At 37.7% G+C, this 21,145-nt stretch overlaps 1 protein-coding gene across 16 annotated transcripts in view; it reads right to left on the bottom strand.

Annotated features, from left to right (window-relative positions):
* The window catches only part of LOC140730432 (estrogen-related receptor gamma), a 231,489-nt gene that overhangs the window by 22,789 nt on the left and 187,555 nt on the right, over positions 1-21,145 (bottom strand). For all 16 annotated transcript variants that reach the window (XM_073050820.1, XM_073050829.1, XM_073050836.1 and 13 more), the window contains 2 exons: positions 13,273-13,383; positions 10,763-10,924 (listed from right to left, as the gene is read on the bottom strand). In XM_073050820.1, coding sequence (XP_072906921.1) covers positions 10,763-10,924; positions 13,273-13,383 — 273 coding nt within the window. The remainder of the gene's footprint in view (positions 1-10,762; positions 10,925-13,272; positions 13,384-21,145) is intronic.

Here is a 21,145-nt window from a genome sequence, read left to right as displayed (position 1 = left end):
CTCAAGGCAGACTGAGGAACTTACTTTCACACATCTCTTACTCAGTGAAACAACCAACACTGAACATTGACTCTAAATGAACCATTTCTGGCAACAAGTCTGAGCATTGCTAGTTCTGAATACGTATCGTACATGAGCATTTATTAGGAGCAAAGTATTTCATCGTGAATACAATTGCAAAAATCTAATATTCCAAGGACAAATTATCAAACATAATTAAGATAGTTCATACCATTTTATTTCAAAATATTCTAACCTGTATTACTCAAACTAAAATAAATCCTTATGTTTGTGAAACTAAGAATATTTTGGTACGGCAACCAAGATCTGGTGGCTACAAATGCTGAAGAATATGACAAGTCCAACTTCAATTAGCATTCATGTTGTCATTGCATAAGCAGTAAGAAAATGGTGTGGACTATTCTAACTTTGCAAATGATCTTGTTCTTACAAGGGAATTATAGCAGACTGGTTTAAAACTGCTGACTCTCACTAATAGTAAAGCCAAGCCTGCTATTAACATCCTGATATCCTCATTTACCAAGCTCTCTCTAGCCAGGTCAATCTCAGCCTTTCCAGAAATGTGCTGACTCATTTCAACATTGTTCTATGCTGGTAATTAATCCTTTTTCCCGTGAAGGTTAAGCAGGTGCAGATCCACCTTAGCTATGAAAAGCAGTGCTTTGAAGATACATGGGTATTAACACTTATGCTATTTAGGTAACCAGGTCATGCACTTAAATTCACATGTATGAATTAACCCTAGTCCCTCTGCCCTCCTGAAAAGAACATGATGACAACATGAGCGGTGGTTTCAACCCCCACTGTCCTGACAAATACATTTTCAGCATTAGACTTGCAATCTTCCCGAAACCACATATGAGAATGGGAACTCCCTTTTTCGGAGAATGAACATGTTACCTGCTACCACACGTGCTATCACCACATGATGACGAAGCATATCGATACCCTGTAACACTGTGGTAATGCGTTATCTCATCATTTTAATTACCTACCTTTTATATTTTAAAATGATGAGATCTAAGTCTCAAAGGAATAGATCTGAGTTGATTATAAGTGTAATAATAGTAAACAACATGCTGCTACCAGTTTAGTGAATGTTATTTTTAAACTAGTGTTTATTTGCTTCCACATTATACAGTTATTAGTGGCACTATTTGCATGCCTGATTTCACAGTCTCCTGTACAGGTTTCATGGTTTTGAAGAACAAAGAAGCTACTGGGAAAATATATCTGATGACAGCCGTTGTGAAATGTAACAATTTAAAGTTTTATTTTCAACTGGATAGCCAGATCAATTTGCAGGGAAGATTTTTTTTAAGTCGCTGGAATAGCGGGAGGGGGAGGGGAATTAAAAGAAATTAATCAATGAACAAATCTGCAGGCAAAAGCAGCTGTGTAACATGGAATAACAATAGTGTGTTTGGGAAGCAAATGGGCATAAGCAATAATTACTGTGCACATAACAATTCTGATAGTCTGTGGAAAGGTCTATGATAGTCTATGGTTTCTTTCTGTGCCAGTGCAAAAATGAGATTTTTTCCCCCTCTCTGTGTGGAGGCAATACCACTAGATTGAATCTGTTTTTGTGGAAATGTCCAGCCTTCTGTCATTGATATCTTCTCGTTAGTCATGTTACTTCTGCATTATTTGCTTATTTTTAATCAACAATATTCATTTTCATTCAAAATTAAATAATTGAGATCAAGTTGCACTCCATTCTGGCACTGAAAATTCCAAACTGCTGAGGTAGTGAGAAAGCAGGCAGTGAGAAAAGGTGCACTTTCAGTAAGTGGAACAAGTGAGAGTGCAGTATAATAAACAGAGTCGCAATATTTAGAACACTTGCTAAAGAGATTGGGCTGCTTAAATTGATGAGCAGCTGATTTAGAAAGGTTTGTTTCAGCTCAGGTGATGACAAGCTCTCTGTGGAATTGAATGTGACTTTACTAGGAACACCCCAGCAGACACAAGCCTCTCTAGCAAGCCTCCATCTGCTTCAACCAATATCCAAATGCATCACTGTCCATCAGAGCTTCAGCACTGACACTCTGGATGTATTGATTAATAGTTGCCCTAAGCTCCTTTTAGCAAATCAAATTTTCACTTTTAGCAAGGATTTCGGTTCTGATTTATTTAGCATAGTGAAATGCATTAAATTGACATTGACATTCTGAGGGGAAAAACATCTGAGAAACAATGCTTTCAATGAAAAGGAAGTGGATATAAAAAGTGTTTATTCAGGTTAAAAATGCACTATTTTTTTTAATCAATGGAATTTAGAACTGTCAAAATCCAAACTCCTCTATTTTGCCCTCTGATTTTAGTTTTCTAATAAAACCAAAGTAGAACAAAAATATGCAGTAATAAGTTAGAAATACACATCTCATTGCATTTAATATTGAATGCACCAATATATTTGTTTTGATTCAACTAAACACATTTTTCCTGTATTCTGTGAGAATGCAATTAATATCTGAAGGAATTGCACATTCATCTTCTTGGGGATAAAAATGAGTAGGTTTATTGACATTGATGGGGGTGAGGAAAACAGGTCTTCAGGAACTGATATCCTTCGAAATAATCACTATGATTTGGAAATGTTTTGGAAGTTACCATACCTTAACTGTGCTTTAATCTGTGTTTGATTATTTTTACTATGGTGCATACCTAGAACCAAGAGTAATGTATATTTTATGCCTTAATTATATTGTGAATATGATGCTGTGTTGCTTTGATTCCTTTAACATACTAATGCTCAATACTTCTTTGGTTTGCACTGCAGACAGCCAGTTAGTGTATTGACAAATTGCCTATGACAGAGTCTACTAGTGAACTGCTTTTAAAGTATCACTCTCTACTGGGGTCACGAACAACTCTTAATGCATGAACATGAGCAAACATCTCCATGAATCTTCCAGGTTATGCCTTAAGATCACTTCCTGTTTCTTTCCGGCTTCCTCATTAATTGCTTCACCCATCCTCCTTGCCAAGAAAAATAAAGGAAATGTTCTCTGCAAAAAGACTTGTAGGAGAAATAATTGGAAATGTGGAGTGAAGAATGATCAATGATTTAGTGACAACAGAATATAGCTTTAATCTGTATGGTACAGAATGGCTGCAAACTGTGGTGTAATTGTCTACTACAGGAGGCATTAAAGCCCATGTCATTATGTAGATTCAAGGAAGAGATAAACATATTTCCTCATGGCAAAAGAAGAAAGGAGTTGGGGAAAAGGTATAGATTATGGAAATGAATGATCATCCATAATCATATTGAATGATGGACCAGGCCTGAAAGGCCTACTCCTGCTCCTATTTCAATGTTTTTAACCAACAGTGAAGCTACAAATAACTTGAGTGTTGAAAACTCAAGCACAACGTGTGAAAGGCATTGATGTCAGAGTCTTGACATCTCATTGGCAATCTCAGCATGATTTAATCCAATTTGTGTTAAGGTGAATTGAAGAATGAATGGCCAATTTCTGGATGGATATGATTTTGCCTGTGAATGATTGCTAGAAAGATTTAAGTTAAGTTAAACCTCTTTTGTGCATGATGTACGCATGAAAACAGGTAAAAATGGATCCAATTTCTTGGTCAGTATATTAATTTTAATTATTCCATTTGATTATTACAATTTTTTCTGAAGGCAGGAATATTGCCTTCAAAGAAATACACACTTTCAAAGAAAAGCACTCAAGAATTATCTATTAATATACTTTTGCAATTGGTTAAGTTTTTGAAAAGGCTTAGTCAAACTTTGTGTGTGGTTATCATTGGGGGAAACTGGCTAGAAAAAGTAATTGTGCTTGGCAGTGCAAATGAAGCAAATTAAAACGTACAATTAAAATTGTATTATTACTGAAGCACCCTGGGTAAACTACTTTATGCAGCAGTGATAAATGAACTCCTTCAAGTGGTTGAGCTCAACAAGGTCTCAAAGCCAGCTCTTGTGATGATATCATATGTAATCACAATTTAAACAAAAAAATATTAAACAGAGACAAAAGGCTCACATAATGGAACATTTATGTTTATCCTAATTCTCTTCCATTGCTTCAATTTTAAAGAAGCTGCTTATGGGAAAGCCTCCTTTCCTAAACCCTGGCCACCTTGTTTCCTCCAATTAAATACAAATTGTAAGTCATTCTTCATATATGTTGGTTGTGGATAATGCAATTTAATCTATTTGAATACTTAACAACAGTTGTCATGAAGTATTTGGACATCTTGAGGAGATAATGAAGTACTCAGGGCCCACAAAGACAACAAATTAATCTCAGGCAGGCAAATAGCACAATCAGAACACACACCATAATATACTAGCCAGACAGGCATTTGGAATTAGGCCCTGGGTTAATTAGGAATAAAGAGGAAACCCTGTTACATCGTTTGGGGCGGAAGCTACAAATGCCTGAAAGCACATACTAACAGGCTCCAGGACAACTTCTAACCCATTGTTAGTATTGAATGGTTCCTTCGTATGATAAAATAGAAGCTGAACCTCTCAATCTACCTTATTATGAGACTGCACCTTATTGTTTCCCTGCACTGCACTTTCTCTCTCGATGTTACACTCTATTCTGCATTCTGTTACTGTTTTACCATGTTCTACCTCAATATACTGTGTAAGGATTCGATCTTTGTGAACAATGTGCAAGACAGGTTTTTTACTGTAGCTTGATACATGTAGCAATAATAAACCAATTCCAGTGAAGCATGATGGCTGGGCTTGCAGTAATTTTGTAAACAGTGCATGCTCCTTCTGACACCACAGAAATTACAGAGTCAGAGTTACAAACACAACAATGGGCCCTTTGGCCCATCATATCCATGCTGGCCTTTCTGCCCATCCATGCTTTGCATATCTAAATGCCGCTTAAATGCAAGAAATATATCTTACTCCACCACATCCTCTAGTAGGACATTCCAGAGACAAACCACTCCCTGGGTAAAATATCTTTCCTCTTAAATCCTCTTTAAAATTCCTTCCTCTTGCTTTAAACCTATGCCCTCTTATTTCTCATCCCCTTACCATACAAAATAGATACTGAATATCTATCCTCTCCATCTCTCTGGCAACCTTATATTCCTCAAACAGGTCACGTCTTAGCCTCCCTTTTCCTTGGCAGGCAAAACAAGCCCAGTCTATCCAATCTTCCCATACAAGTACAATCCTTCTGAACAAGCAACATCTTGGTGTATCTCTAATGAACTCTCTTGAACACACTCACATTCTTCCTCCGGGGACGCAACCAGAATTGTACATGATACTTTAGGAGCAGCCTCACCAGTGAAGTTGCAATATAATATTCCAACTCTTATATTTGATGCCCCAGTCGATGAAGGCCTGCTTCATACTCTATCCCTGTGTTCCTACTTTAATCAACTATAACTTGAACACCATGTTCCCCCGCTCAACAACATTCCTTAGCACCCTACAATTTCTGTGTATTTCCTGCCTTATCTGACTTCCCCAAAATGCATCATCTCACAGTTAAATTCCATCTGCCAGTTCTGCCCTACTTTCCCTCTGATTATCCTTCTGTAGCATTAAACACTCTTCCTTTCAAACCACATCACCAACTTCAGACCATTCGCATTGGTGAAAATTTTGTTACATTTAGTGAAACGCCTTGCAACCTTTTTGATGTGTTTCCACTGGAAACTTAATTACCACTGACTAGATCCAACTGGTCATGATGCACATGTGTAAAGCATTCTCAATGCAAACTTTGCCCATTTCTGGCTAGCTTAGACTGAATGCCAAAAGAAACTGTATCTTCCTATATACTGTAAGTCACTGAACGTCTGTTACAGAGAGAGTCCCTGCACATCTAGAAAACAAGTCTACTGTTGACAGAGAAGGCGGAACTTAATTCAGGAAATCATAAAGTGAAATCCAGCATCCATCTCCCAAATAACAGGTGCAATTACAATATTTCGTTTCCTGTGGCTGAATTTTATTTTGTTTAGAAATGATTGCAATGAGCTGGATGGAAAACTTCAGTAAATGTTAAAAGATGTTCTACTGAAGAACTCTGAAAACACTGGAGTTCCATATACTCAAAAAGGAGAAAATATCTATAAGAAGATGTTAGGCAGTTTCAACGTGTTCAATGCAGCTAATACAAGGGGAAAAATGAGACACTAAATCTTATAATATAGTGTTGAAGAGCAGGTCTGTCCTCTGTGCACTGCTGGTATAAGCACCTCAAGCATTCAGCTAATGTGTTAACATAATGAATATTCTAATCCAACACAAATTTGAACAATACATCTGACTGCTGTATTGATAATCTTTTGATCATATGTAAGAAAAGTAGCTGCAATATTTGATTCAGCCTGCATTACTCCCAGTCCATTCTGTCTCACAATAGAGTGGATGAAGCAGAGTGTGGAAGTACCACAGTATCTACATAAAAAAGATTAAAGCCGACAGGATTCCATTTTACAGCTCAATCATATTGTGTTAGCACGTGCTTACCCAAGCACATACAAAATTGAAAGAGAGAGAGAGAGAGAAAAAAAAAGACAGACAGATATGAGCCAGAATAGAAAGCACGGGCAATTTCAGAGAACATAAAAGGATGGTAATGGTGGGGGCTCTGTTATAGTAAAGGACTATTAGGACACAGCCTCTGTCTCTTGTACCCACTCATTCCACTTTGACTTAAAATAACTGAAGTCAAGTGCTGTCTAATTTCATTGTGCTCTTTGTCAGATAAGGACTGTTCAAATTTCATAATGCCCCCGCTTTCTGTTCAGCTGCTTTATTAGCATGGGTAACCTAATTCTATTTGCTGATAAAGTCATTTTATTTTTTCTTTAAATATTTGCCTCTGTTGTGGACACAGCTGAGTTAAATACTTTATGATACAGAATTAATGAAAGCAGTGCATTTGGTCTCTTTCTGTACATCAGAGGGACTGATTTTATCAAAATCCTATTTCTTAATTCACTTTCACCATGGCTATGTGGCTCACAAATTCATCTCTTCTTTGGGACATATTAAGAAATTAAACTCTTTCAGTTGAAAGTTTAATTGCACTCCTTGTTCTTATATGTACTTAGGCTAACAAAGATGACAGCTGTAAAAGAGAGAAACTCTAAATTGCTGGGTTGAAATTTTGCCCGACCATCATCTCCTTTCCCCTTTGAGGATGATGTTAGAGATTGTTACAAGCCTCAGGTATGAATCAGTCTTAAAGTCAAGGCTTTGTTCATTGTGGTAAAAGCTGAAAGTGCAAAGCTAAAAATCACTCCTAAGGGAAGTCACAATAAGGATAAATTTAGGATCAAATTTGCAAATTCACTTCAACCAGCAAAACCAAAAAAAATGCAAGGCATAGCTCATTCTACTTCTATAATGAATTAACTTTTACTAATCTATATACTCATTGGCTAAAATTGACAATGAGTAAAGAACAGATAAACCACCATGATTAGATCAAATGTGATATAAATATCTCAGTCCTAGATCATCAGATAAGATCAAGAAGGAATTTTGGGTGCTAAATTGGATTGTAGTAGAAAACAGACAGTGGGATCATGATGTGCATTTAGATCCAAATACAGGCAGCCATGAAATTTATGCTATCTGCTTATTCAAAACGATTTCAACATGCAGCCAATGCCATCAGACTGTGCTTGCCTTAATGCATCACCATTGACTCTAGCTTTATAAAAAGACAACACTAATTCAAGCTTGAGAAAATCTGCAGATGCTGGAAATTGAAGCAACACACACAAAATGCTGGTGGAACACAGCAGGCCAGGCAGCATCTATAGGAAGAAGCACTGTTGACGTTTCAGGCCGAGACCCTTCGTCAGGACCGAAATGTTGACACGAATTCAAGCTACTCAGTGAAATGCTGCCTGCACCGCTTAAAGGGATATAGATTTTGCAACAATTGGTGCCGGAAGTCATTCTGAATACGTCACGATTGCTACAAGTAAATGCATAACTTTGGAGAGTACATACAATGATCTCACACACGATACTGGTCACAGACGATCAGGTACACCATTAGCCTTGACCCCTACACAACATTCCACAATTCTACTGCTCTACTTGTAATCTCGGTCGCTCAGCACTACATCCACTTAGCACTTACTGACATCCACATGTCATGGGCTACAACATTGCTAGCTATTCAATCCTACCATGCAAGGACAATGCACTGCTCTCGGTGCTACATTTCCCTCTTTCTTGCCGAATAAAGTGGCACACAATTAGTCTCAACAGCAGCAAACCGATGGGGGTCTTATGTAGCTGCATCCATGAGTTGCAGAAGCCAATGTTTGACATCAGCACTTCTCACCCTTGGAATGAAAATGGTATGGCTTTCCTTATCTTATTTCTTACATCCCATTTCCGCATATCCCAAATATACAAAAGGCAGATAGAAACACAGAAAACCTACAGCACAATACAGGCCCTTCAGCTCACAAAGTTGTGCCGAACATGTCTCTACCTTAGAAATTACTAGGCTTACCTATAGCCCTCTATTTTACTAAGTTCCATGTACCTATCTAAAAGCCTTCTAAAAGAGCCTATTGTATCCGCCTCCACCACCGTTGCTGGCAGCCCATTCCACGCACTCACCACCCTATGAGTAAAAAACTTAACCCCTGACAGCTCCTCTGTACCTACTCCCCAGCACTTTAAACCTGTGTCTTCTTGTGGCAACCATTTCACCCCTGGGAAAAAGCCTCTGACTATTCACACTATCAATGCCTCTCATCATCTTGTACACCTCTATTAGGTCACCTCTCATTCTCCTTTGCTTCAAGGAGATAAGGCCAAGTTCACTCAACCTATTCTCATAAGGCATGCTCCCCAATCCAGGCAACATCCTTGTAAATCTCCTCTGCACCCTTTCTATGGCTTCCACATCCTTCCTGTAGTGAGGCGACCAAAACTGAGCACAGTACTCCATGCGGGGTCTGACCAGGGTCCTATATAGCTGCAACATTACCACTCGGCTCCTAAATTCAATTCTGCGATTGATGAAGGCCAATACGCCATACACCTTCTTAACCACAAAGTCAACCTGCGCAGCTGCTTTGAGCATCCTATGGACTCAGACCCCAAGATCCCTCTGATCCTCCACACTGCCAAGAGTCTTACCATTAATACTATATTCTGCCATCATAGTTGATCTACCAAAATGAACCACCTCATAGTTATCTGGGTTGAACTCCATCTGCCACTTCTCAGCCCAGTTTTGCATCCTATTGATGTCTGACTTCTGACAGCCCTCCACACTATCCACAACACCTCCAACCTTTGTGTCATCAGCAAATTTACTAATCCATCCCTCCACTTCCTCTTCCAGGTCATTTATAAAAATCACTAAGAGTAAGTGTCCCAGGACAGATCCCTGAGGCACACCACTGGGGACCGACCTCCGTGCAGAATATGACCCGTCTACAACTACACTTTGCCTTCTGTGGGAAGCCAGTTCTGGATCCACAAAGCAATGTCCCCTTGGATCCCATGCCTCCTTACTTTCTCAGTCAGTCTTGCATGGGGTACCTTATCAAATGTCTTGCTGAAATCCATATACACTACAACTACTGCTCTACCTTCATCAATGTGTTTAGTCACATCCTCAAAGAATTCAATCAGGCTTGTAAGCCACGACCTGCCCTTGACAAAGCCATGCTGACTACTCCTAATCATATTATACCTCTCCAAATGTTCACAAATCCTACCTCTCAGGATCTTCTCCATCAACTTACCAACCACTGAGGTAAGACTCACTGGTCTATAATTTCCTGGGCTATCTCTACTCCCTTTCTTGAATAAAGGAACAACATCCACAACCCTCCAATCCTCCGGAATCTCTCCCATCCCCATAGATGATGCAAAGATCATCGCCAGAAGCTCAGCAATCTCCTCCCCTGCCTCCCACAGTAGCCTGGGGTACATTTCGTCCGGTCCCAGTGACTTATCCAACTTGATGCTTTCCAAACACTCCAGCACATTCTCTTTCTTAATATCTACATGCTCAGATGGTGTAGTCATTCGTCTCTTACTTTCCCCTCTACCTTTATTTACTTTGCTTTTCAGACCTGGCTATGGATAAAGATTAGGAGAGTGAAGATGAAGGTGCACTGCCATTTAATTCGCCTGTCACAACATCTGCTCAGATACAGAGGTTTGTGTTTGGTACAGATTATGCTTGAGCCCATAGTCACTGGGCAAGGGCAGCCTTCAGTCCAGGTAACGGAAAAGGACAGTCCAGCTGATAGCTCTCCAAAGAGGAAGATCACATGCAAGTTCTGTAAGGAAATAGCTGGGGATTTCATCAAAACAGATCTCTGTTTTTTTGATGCAGAAATATTGCTGTGATATATAAACGGTTAATCAATCTGGAAAGCTATTTCGGAGGGAAGGGTTAGATTGATCTTAGAATAGATTAAAAGGCTAGCACAACATAGTGGGCCAAAGGGCCAGCACTGTGTTGTAATGTTCTACGTTCTATCTTTAGGTCTTGTCTCTTTATAAATAGCCAAAGAAATCTCAATTTAATTATATGTGGTTTAATTCATTATTTGAGTCATAATAACAGTGAAAGCTGATAGTTTTTCAATTGAGAAAAAAACCTGCCAATAAAGGTATTTTTGTAATTTCATATTGATTGAATGTTCAGCATCAAACATTGAAAATATTTTATTTATCTTAGTGACATTCTTAATAACATATATGCTTAATGTTTGCTTTTTTTACCTGGAATATGCTTTGCCCATCCAATTATGACCACCAGCTCTCGGTCTGCCAGATCACACAGTGTAGTAAGGGCTTTGATGTCACTGTCAGGAACAGTGGGATCAGGCATGGCATAGATCTTCTCTGGCTCAGCCACAAGCAAGTGCGAGACAATCTTGTTGACTAGAATAGAAAGCCCAGGCAAGAGAAAGCAAGAAACGCTTGCATCAGTTTAGACAGCCTCATCAGTCAGGGAATTGAGTAGCTGCAAGCGGTATCTCTTGGTAAATCTTATTTAATGTTGCCTTAATTAGAATCAATACAACCCAATTTTCATCAGAACGGCTTTGTAATACACAAATAATCAATCAGGACCCAGAAAATCTCTTAGACTACATCAAGGCACAACACATGCTGCACTTCCTAACACAAGAAAATTGACCGTCTATTTTATAAATGTTTATTTAAAAAAAGATTGCTAATTAAATGAACAGCACAAAATTAACAGCTTTTCGTTAACAAATAATGACTGTGAAGTGGTATGACTACCCAAATAACACAGAAAATGGAATCTTAGTAAAATTCAAAGACGCTACAGTTTAGAAAGTATTCTGAACAAACTATATAAATTCAGAACCTTGAGAAAAAGAAATGGAAGATACGAAGCAAATTTAAAAGGGGAAGAAAGTTTGTATGCATGTCTCAAGTGAAATTAAGTAAAATATGGCTATAGATATTTTTGATAGTCTGGTCCACAATGGACCCTGTTCAATATAACCAGTTGAGCCACTCAGTCAATTCTTATAAAACAAAATCAGACTTTGCAATTAATTAAATGATAGGGAAGTGATCCCAAATGTTTAAAGTATCACATTTACGCACAAAATCAGAATAAGCTGAGACTCAGGCCTTTTCTGGAATAATTATAACTTGTCAGAAAAAAAACTGTAGCGGGCATTTGTTTAGGAAGAAAAAAAAATCTTCTATCCCTTTTACTCGTCCCTCTGAAAAATTTCTATATAAAAGAGGGAATTTAAGATGACATCACCTCTAGCAAAATAAATGGTGAGTGTTTTATATTTCACTTTTATTAACTTAGTATCATTTCCTCCAGGGTTCACAAAATTACACTCTTTTATATTTCAGGCAAGATTCATGAAAGATGGAGCAAGCATCTTCAACAAATTATAGATTTGCTTTCCTGAATTTTTAAATGAATTCATTTTATTCATGTTGAAGATGAAATGCAATCTAAAGGCTTTGTAATTATTTATTTGTGGACAGCAAAAAGTAAACGGTGTGATTTCAGTATAACATTGAAGGAACTGGACATGTCGCATTATTTGGATATCTATATTAAAGACTGGATTTTGATAGGCATGGCTTCATTGAAAAATCCTAAAATAATGTGATTTACAGAACTAAGTGTGAGTGCAATGTTTCATCAGTATGGTATATTACACACCATATTATATTGCTCTCCCTTCTAAAACTGTGCGCTCTAGTCCGATTAACATCTGAGATTCCACCAAGTGCTTTCAGCTATACTTAATTATTTATTATTTAATAGAAAGAATATGTTGGAAAATACAAATAGTTTCAAACTTGACCATGGCTCTGCATAACTATGCTCAAAAAGGACACAAAGCCATGCATTAAATTGATGATACATCTCTTGTGGCTAAAAGATTTCCAAGTACTCATGCAATGGGTGCAATTTCAAAGTATCTTCCAATAAAATTAATCAATTTGAAAGAAATAATTTACTTTTTCAATTAGATGCTGATGCAACATGAATTGTTTTATATAATTAGTTTTTTTTTAGTATCTTTTTCAACAATCATGAAAAGAGAAAGGAGGGATCAACACCATTTACTCGTGTGATGTGAAGTCTCAACAGAAAAGCTTAATGATTTTATAAAGGCAATATCCAGCTTATGTATATCTATAATCTTCATTCTAGTATTTTGAGTTTGACAGAATGATTGGCTTTGATATTCAGAATAAACATATCACAGATGAGTTTAATACTGTCAATGTTCAATAATATTAATAAACCTTTTAAATCAATGTCAAGGCATAGAATTAAATACAAAAATTAAATTTCTAAGGGACAAAGAACTTTCCTAAACAAAAAAGTATTATTGCTATTCAAATTGTAATTTTAAAAATATGGTCTTGCAACATTACTGTTATGAAATTCATTCTTTAATTGGACCACGTAGAAAAAATATATTGACTATTCAAAGTATTTATTTCCACATGACTATGTGTCATTTTTCATAAAGTACATCAAGCTATCCTTGATGAAAAGCAAACTCTGGTGATTTATAAAATGGCGATTGGATTAGTTCTGCACTATCATCACCCCCATCTGTTTGCAAAGTCTTTAACTGGATGTGTGTGCAGGGTGAATACACTGAAATAGATAAGACATGTTTTTGTTTTACTGGATATTAAATTAATATGCTGAAGCATTACATGCTAATAGCATCCTGCACAATAAATATGAAGTAATTCTTTGTCCTTACATGGCTTTTTGGCTGGTTGGACCAGCTGAGGGTTCAAGTAAGGGCTGTTCTCTGCATCTATCCTGCGCTTGTATTTCTGCCGTCCGCCACGCACCCTATCTAAACGCACACCTGGAAAAAGAAGGAAAATGGCATTTTAAAATACACACATATAAATGCTTATTGCCATATCTATAGTTTACCTTGATGGACAGCTTGAATTAATACTGTATTGTTTTTATTCCAAGACTGCAGGATTGGTATGCAATTTATAAGTGATTTAATAGTACTGCTAACTTGACAACATTCAATGATCACTTGGGCATCTGTATCTCTGTAATACAAATTAAAACAGATTTTAAATTGTTATGGTACTAAGAAGCATGATGATTAATGCATTGCCAGCATATATGAAACAAATCCAACAAAAAAATTATAAAATAGTACATATGGTAATGCAGTTATATATCCTTTATCTATCTATTAGAGAATATATCTATTGAAACAAATTTCTAGGAACATTTTCTATTTTATGAAGAGATGTGTGTAATAACTGATCAACTTTAGGAGAATCTTTTGATGGCTATTTCTTATCAAAACATGAAAGCGGATTGACAAAAATTAGTTACTATTGGTCATACTTCAAATTGAATTGTTAAGTTTGCATATTATGAAATTAAGTTGTTATAAAAGTAAAAATTGTTACGCATTTCTACTGTTATCAGGAGGAAGCAATGTCATGTACATAACTTTATCCATTTTAAATTAATTTTTAAATAGATGTTCAAAATATATGGATATATTCTTGCCAATCTTCAATCAGTTTCCAAAAAAATACCAACTTTTGTACCAAGAGACAGGACAATATAAATGTATATTTATGGCAATGCAATTTTAAGTCAATTTTATTTTTTGCACTGCTACAAATATTAGAAGAGAAACATGCACTAGTAGTTATAGTAAATCCAAGAGGGATCACTGCCTTAAGGACAATCTATCCTTTTAATTTATTGACATCAAAAGAGGCCTAATTTAATTATATCAAATTTCTCCTGGGAATGTGCATCACCACGGAAACCAGCTAACAGGAAGTGTCAATGATATTTTTTGTTGCTTTGAATATAACACAGAAAAATGCTGCATGTTTCCAAACTGTCTAAATTTTGCCAATCACTCACATCACCAGCATGAAATGGGCTGCCTCCAAGAGCCCACAACAGGTCAGAGGTTTTAATTGAACAACATCTCTTTCTGTCGTTCCGACAAAAGGCAAGCAGGAAAAATGACTCTGGCAATATAGCTCAGAGTCTAGCAATGTCCAATTTCTCATTAGGTCTAAGCAGCTATCTAGCTGCTAATGCTGACAAGCCTTGAACCTTTTATTTTTGCTCAGAAATTACTTTGGCAGGAACAGCAATACAGCTTCATCACAGACGCCTGACTGCTGTTGCATTAACCCGAATGAGACCTCATAGACTGGCGATTCGGTGTGGTGGAAATCTGCCCGCATGCAACATGTACAAATCTTTTGTTATCCTGGCAGACGCTTGGAGCAAAAGGAAGGCATCACAAAGCTGTGCCCATTAATAACCTGATTATTTGTGTCTTTGCACACTTGTATCAATTGGGAAAGGCACAGGGGAAAGACAACCATTTACTAAGCTGGAAACAAAAGACAAGTAGGTTAATACACAAGGTAGTGTGCGTGCCAAGACTGTGACACAAAAGCTTCAAGGAAAGTAATGCAATGAAATGAGAAAACACCAAAATGCACCATCCTGACCTGTTCAGATCTACTTTGTCAGTGCTCCATAACACTGGTCCAGCGTTACACTTCTTATGTGGTGCAATTATAAGGAAATATACCTAAGGATTTGAAGGCAAAGAGGACATATGGAAAAAAACTAAATTAAGGTGCTCAAGAGCAGTAACGAGTGGACTTCCTACACAGAGCTGACTACATCAGATGCTAGATGTTGCATTATATCGAGAGCCCATCTGATCGCTTTCTTTCATCTTTTGGGATCACAAATTGGGTTACTGATGAAAACTTCCAGTACACTTTTAAAATGAAGAATATGCCAATCTTATTGAAAATGGCACCGTTTATCCAACTGGCCCAACAATACTGACAAAGCACCTTAACGAAGTTCAGTATTATAAATTTTGGAACTGCAATGGAATCTGAAGTTCCATTCCAAAGAGCTGAATGTTGCCAAATGAGTTGCCCAGGGCTTATTCTATAATTAATTGGCATTCTAACTTCTGGTCCCTCCAGTATTGTACAGGCCGAGAAACAGAAAAGCAAGAAAAAACAACCCCAACGACCTATCACAAGTGGGGAAGACAAATCTGCCTGCACACTACACTCGCATCATGCTGTCCCTCTGAAGAAAAGCAGACGTCAGCCATTGATACCTGCAACACCATCCAGCAGCATCATGGCTGACTTTTTCCTCCTTTCTTGCACTAAATCTATCTTCATCTGTTCTCTTTCTATCCAGTGTGCTCATCAAGCTATACATTGCACATACTCAAGAACTAAGCCACTGTAACCATCTTCGACGGAGAATTCCAAAAGTTCATTCCTCTCTGGGTGTAGAAATTCCTTTGCATCTGTGTCCTGAATGGATGATCCCTTCTACTGAGACCGTAACCTCCTGCTCCTATACACGCAAGCCTCACATCTAACCCCGACAAGTCTTGTAAAGGAGGGAAGGGGACAGAATGTTTGCCTTGATAAATACCACTGCTGGGGGAGATGCTGCAGATGGATTCTTCTCTTACATTCTTTTCCTTTACTCCTGTAATGGCCCTGGTGGTCACAGAGAAAACCTCCCATCTTCTCACTGGCATTCCAAATTTAGAATGGCATCCTCCAGCATGACTAGGAGTCTTTATTAGATATATTATTCACTGCTTTAAGTAGGCTTGAATACTTACAGAGAAACTCAGTCTAATAAATAAATAATGTCCTTCCACCTTCCAACTGTCCCCACTGTACTGTAGCAGTCAGCGCCACGCTATTATAGCTTGGGGCATCGGAGTTTGGAATTTAACTCTGGTGTTTCTGTAAGGAAGTTTGTACATTCTTCCCGCAGTCATGTGAGTTTCCCCCCATAGTCCAAAGGTGTATGGTTTCGGTTAACTGGTCATTGTAAATTGTCCAGTCATTAGCTAAGGGTTGAATCAGAGGATCGCTGGGCAGTGTGCCTCGAAGGGCCTGTTCCACACTGTTTCTCCAAATAAAATAAAATAAATAATGGAAGATAATGTGCCTGCCTATGTTTTAATTTATGGGTGTAGGCATCGTAGACAAGGTCAACATCTATTATCTGTTCTTAACTGCCTTTGAGGAGCTGATGATGAGACATTTTTATGAATGGCCACAAAGTTGGTATCTTCACAGTGATTTTGCTATTGGCAAGGAGCTTCAGATTTCAGGCCCAGCAGCACTGAAAGGACAACACATGCCCCGGAGTCAGGATAGTGTGTGACTTGGGAGGGAAGTCTGCAGGCGGTGGTGGTCCCGTATGTCCGCTACCCCCATTATACTTACAGGTGGAGGCTGCCAGTTCATCAGGATACTTAGAAATGTCAGAAGAGGGAAATTGTTATGAAACTACTATTTTGAAACAACTTCATGAACAGTGGCTCTGAGATCAACTTTACCAAGATTTTTTGTCGATTAATTCACAAATAGAGTTGTTTGGTTTGAAAACAAATCATGCAACTTTGTAAATACCGAAAAGCAAAAATAAACAATTTTAAAATCAAATATGGTGATTTTAATACCTTCAATGCTAAGTGACATTTTATTCTATACATCAATATATAGCTTTTTTAAAATATTTGGATGATTCATATGTTTTTATTCAGTGAGATTACATGACTAATACTCCAGCTGTATGGAGGCTATCCAAGTTTCATCTAACTCTTTCCCTAAAGCATCAGCATTGCTGGAAATCTGTCAATCCATGTAACATCATTAAACGATAGCTCTGGTCAGTCAATAACCCTCTAAGGCTTATTACTAATAATAATAACCCTCTGATGGTTATTACTGGAGCTGCTAGGTTAATTTGCCTACACACAACTTGAGCAGACTGATGATTATTTGAATAAATCTGTGTTAAATCTACTAGACTAAAGAGGTGATTTAATGCTTTGTATGCACTGACCTACTTTTACTACTAACATAGACTATATTGTTTTTAAAAGTAATGGCTAACCTCCTGCCCTTAGTGAAAGGGATACCTCTTTTTTCCCATCCCTCTTCTAAAAAAGTACGTCTTCCATTTAATTGTGAAGATTCTTTCTGATAAGGCCAAATGGTTGGTATTTATCAGTGCAGTACAATATAACTTGCTTACAAAGGTCCTGACCATTAGAAGTTAGAATATAGTGGTGGCTGTATTAGTGAACAATCATATCAGTGCTCTCCTCTGTTATTATGACAGGTATTGGAATGCAGAATGCTGAAGGAATGTTTTACATATTTGCCCATTATTGTGTCATTTAATTTTTTTGCTTGCTTTTCATTTACCTCATTTTTATTTGCATCACCACTGGCCTACTACGTCATTGTAGATTTAGAAAAGTGGCAAACAATTATGAGCTGCTTTCAAATAGTTAAACATTTGTATGACTGTTGGCATAAACAGATCCTAATAATAAATCAGACACCAAAAAAAGCTGCAGAGCGCAGATAATGGCATGTGCTGCAGGATGCCACTCACGAGGGTTAGCTCATTCCCAGTCTCAGTTAGTTGAAGGGCAAGACTTGCAGATCACAACACTGTGTTCCCACACTGTTTCAATCTTCATTTCATGTCAACACTCCTGTAACTTCCAACATTAGGAGTCATTATTAAGTGTTCCCTAAGTATCTGGAAATAAACCACCCGACAAAATTTTCCTTTTATTGTTCTACCTGCCTGATAAAATTCAGACCAATTCAATAGGAGAAATTAACAGCAATAACTCAAAGACTTTTATCTTTAAAGCTTAAAAAATCCATTAATATGGGGATACAGTGACATTATTAAAAATTATTGGAAAGATTAAGCTATCACTATGCCGTCTATTCCATCCAGTTATATAAAGTAAGATCTTGTTATATTTCTGCAACATCTTCATTTAAAAATGTATAAAGGAAGCATCTTACACCCCACTAAAGTATTTCCACTAGTTCAAAATGCTCTGCCTGAAATGTCAACTGCTGCACTGCAGTAAAGTATTCAATTAGTGTCATTACTGATCATAGCATGTTACTAAGAACCTAGAAAAAGCTACTTCCTATTGGGAAAGATTATCAAATCTTTAATATTCTATTATATGCACTGAATCGTACTGGCAAATCTTGTTAAAATGGAGCTGGAATCCACTAATCAATGTAAATAGTCATGAAGCACCTGGCATGTATGGAGAAGTATGCGTGGATCAGATTTGGCCAAGCATTTCTCATCTAAAAACGTATAATGATCCTCAAAGTCAAAGGGGGTAAAACTGGATTAGGTAATGCCTAGTTTTCATGACAGCCCAAAATGACAGTTGCAACATGTGGGCACACATTTGGCACAAGTTTTGCTGAACAACACATTGTTACGAGCATTAATATCTATGCACTGAATGTTCACTGGAAGTGTGCAGAATAGGCATCTCATCACATCAATCAACATGCCACACCGATCTGATGCAGCACTCATTTTAGAGGTCAATGCTTCAACTAACAACCTTTCTTAAACAGACATCCCCACACATACATTGAGCCGTAGAAATGATCTGCCCCATCAGTGTTATTTCAAAGAATATCTAACTTCTTCTTGCCATTGTTGTAATTTGACAAGTGCTGTTGATGCTTTAGAGATTTTCACATCTACAGGGAATGTTGCTGGAGGATTGCTGACCTCCAGCTTTTGCACAAACCAGTTGCTCTAATGCCGGCATTTGTAAACATTTATCTTGCAATGTAGTATGACTGGGAGAATGAGCTGAGCAACTGGACACATTTCTACAAGAAGGCTTGTAGATTTTTATATGCCTTGGAAATCAAGGACATGTGTTTGTGCAGGAGAGTTCCACAGAGATAAAAGGTCTTGAATGGCAGAATAGGCATGAGAGACTGATTCACCAATTCTTACTTCTACTCATTTCATCCTTAAGTTTACTAAAATGGTTCTCAGCTTCATTGCTAGAGTCTGATGTTACTAGATCTGCAAGAGAAATGAACACACTGGCCACTGCAGTATGGCTGGTTTGCTAATGATTCTTCAGTGTGTGAATGCACATGGGCACTATTTTGGTGCTGGAAAGAATAGACTCCAGTTTTGTGCAAAGTTTTCTGTCATTCTCTATACTCATCTGCCATTTTCCAATTAATAATCTCATTGGAGTCTTCTGTCATCTTAACATTTACGGAGCTGACATCTGCAACATCTTTTTTTCCCAGCAATGTTTGAAAGTTGCTTATGTCTAGGAACTTGCAACATACATATCTCAGCTCTTTATTTCCCTTTAAATTGCAAGGGCAAAATGAAGTGACACTTCATCTTCATCATTATTGCCTTTACCTTCCTGCACAACTGACGGATTGTGGTGTCTGTATAATCAAAATGAGTAAGAGCAGAGAACAGGAAAAAGCAACAACTGCATACTTGTATGAAAAAGAGAATGGTGGATTGACTGAATTCTATGCAATCCTCCAAAAGAGTAAGGTCATGTCGATATTTGTCCAACATTTTTGGCTGGAAGCTGTGCTCTCTGGCTCGATCGGTGTCAAGCAATGTCTGGGTGATGTAGCCAGTAAAACAGCTCCACAAAAGTACCATTTGTGAGTATGAAGCTCCCTGAAATGGAAACTGAATGCGGCAATGGGGAAGTACATGACTGTTGAGTGTGCATTTTGACTGAAGAAGATTGTAGGTAGATAAGTGATGACAGAATGGTAGATGGTGAAACAATGGAGTGCCTGAGGCTAGTGATGCAGCTTGTAGAATATGGCTTCAAAGATACATTCACTGACTTTAACCACTCTAATAAGACCATTAATCTTCCAACATGCCATATTCAGATCTTTGGAGTTTGAATTTTGGGATTAACTTCCAAAACTCTCTATTCCTCTTATCTTTTTGTGCCCTTTGAACCCTGTGCCAAACACAATGTATCTCATGATTTCGGACTCTCGGGCCTATGCTTACCTTTGGATTGAATACAAACCATGGAGATCTCTCTCTCACTCCCTTGCTGCACTATTCATCACTGTTTTCCAGAAAGCATTCATGGTAGAAGACTTGCTATATTTACCCCAGAAACAGAGCATCCCCTCTTTACGAGGGAAAGCTAGCTTCAAGCAGTGCAGGCTAGTTTTAAATGATGCTCTCCACTCATGAGTTAGGACCCCTGCTAAAGTATTCCACCTAAGCAACAACTCAGTTAACTAACTGCATGAGGGCTGCCAGGCCACCTGCAATATATTGAAAAGGCTCTAGCTACGTACATCATGATGCTCCACCAACCCTCGCCTGAGGTGCATTCAAATGCAGCTTTCAAACCCTTTAGTAAGCCTACATAAATGACAGCATCGTTTTGTTTAATTATAAAAGATGTCTTGTTTAAAAAAGATAACTTATAAAAAATTTTTATAAAGTCAGGAAACTCCATTATATGTGCAAATGCTGTTCTAACTCCAAAGCTGAATACATTAGACTTGGCTTTTCATTAGTAAAATATCGCAAAAACTGCCTCCCTTTCAAACATGCCAGATTGGCAAAACGACTTGTGTACAAACAGGTACTGACAGACAACTTCTTTTAGATCCTTGATTAAATGCTTTCACTTGATGTGATACTGCAATTACAAAAAAACACACCCAATTTTTTTTTTAATTATACAT

The sequence above is a fragment of the Hemitrygon akajei genome, chromosome 7, assembly GCF_048418815.1.
Source record: "Hemitrygon akajei chromosome 7, sHemAka1.3, whole genome shotgun sequence".
Lineage (NCBI taxonomy): Eukaryota > Metazoa > Chordata > Chondrichthyes > Myliobatiformes > Dasyatidae > Hemitrygon > Hemitrygon akajei.
The sequence above is the reverse complement of the archived record's forward strand: the minus strand, read 5'-3'. Positions and strand labels throughout refer to the sequence as shown.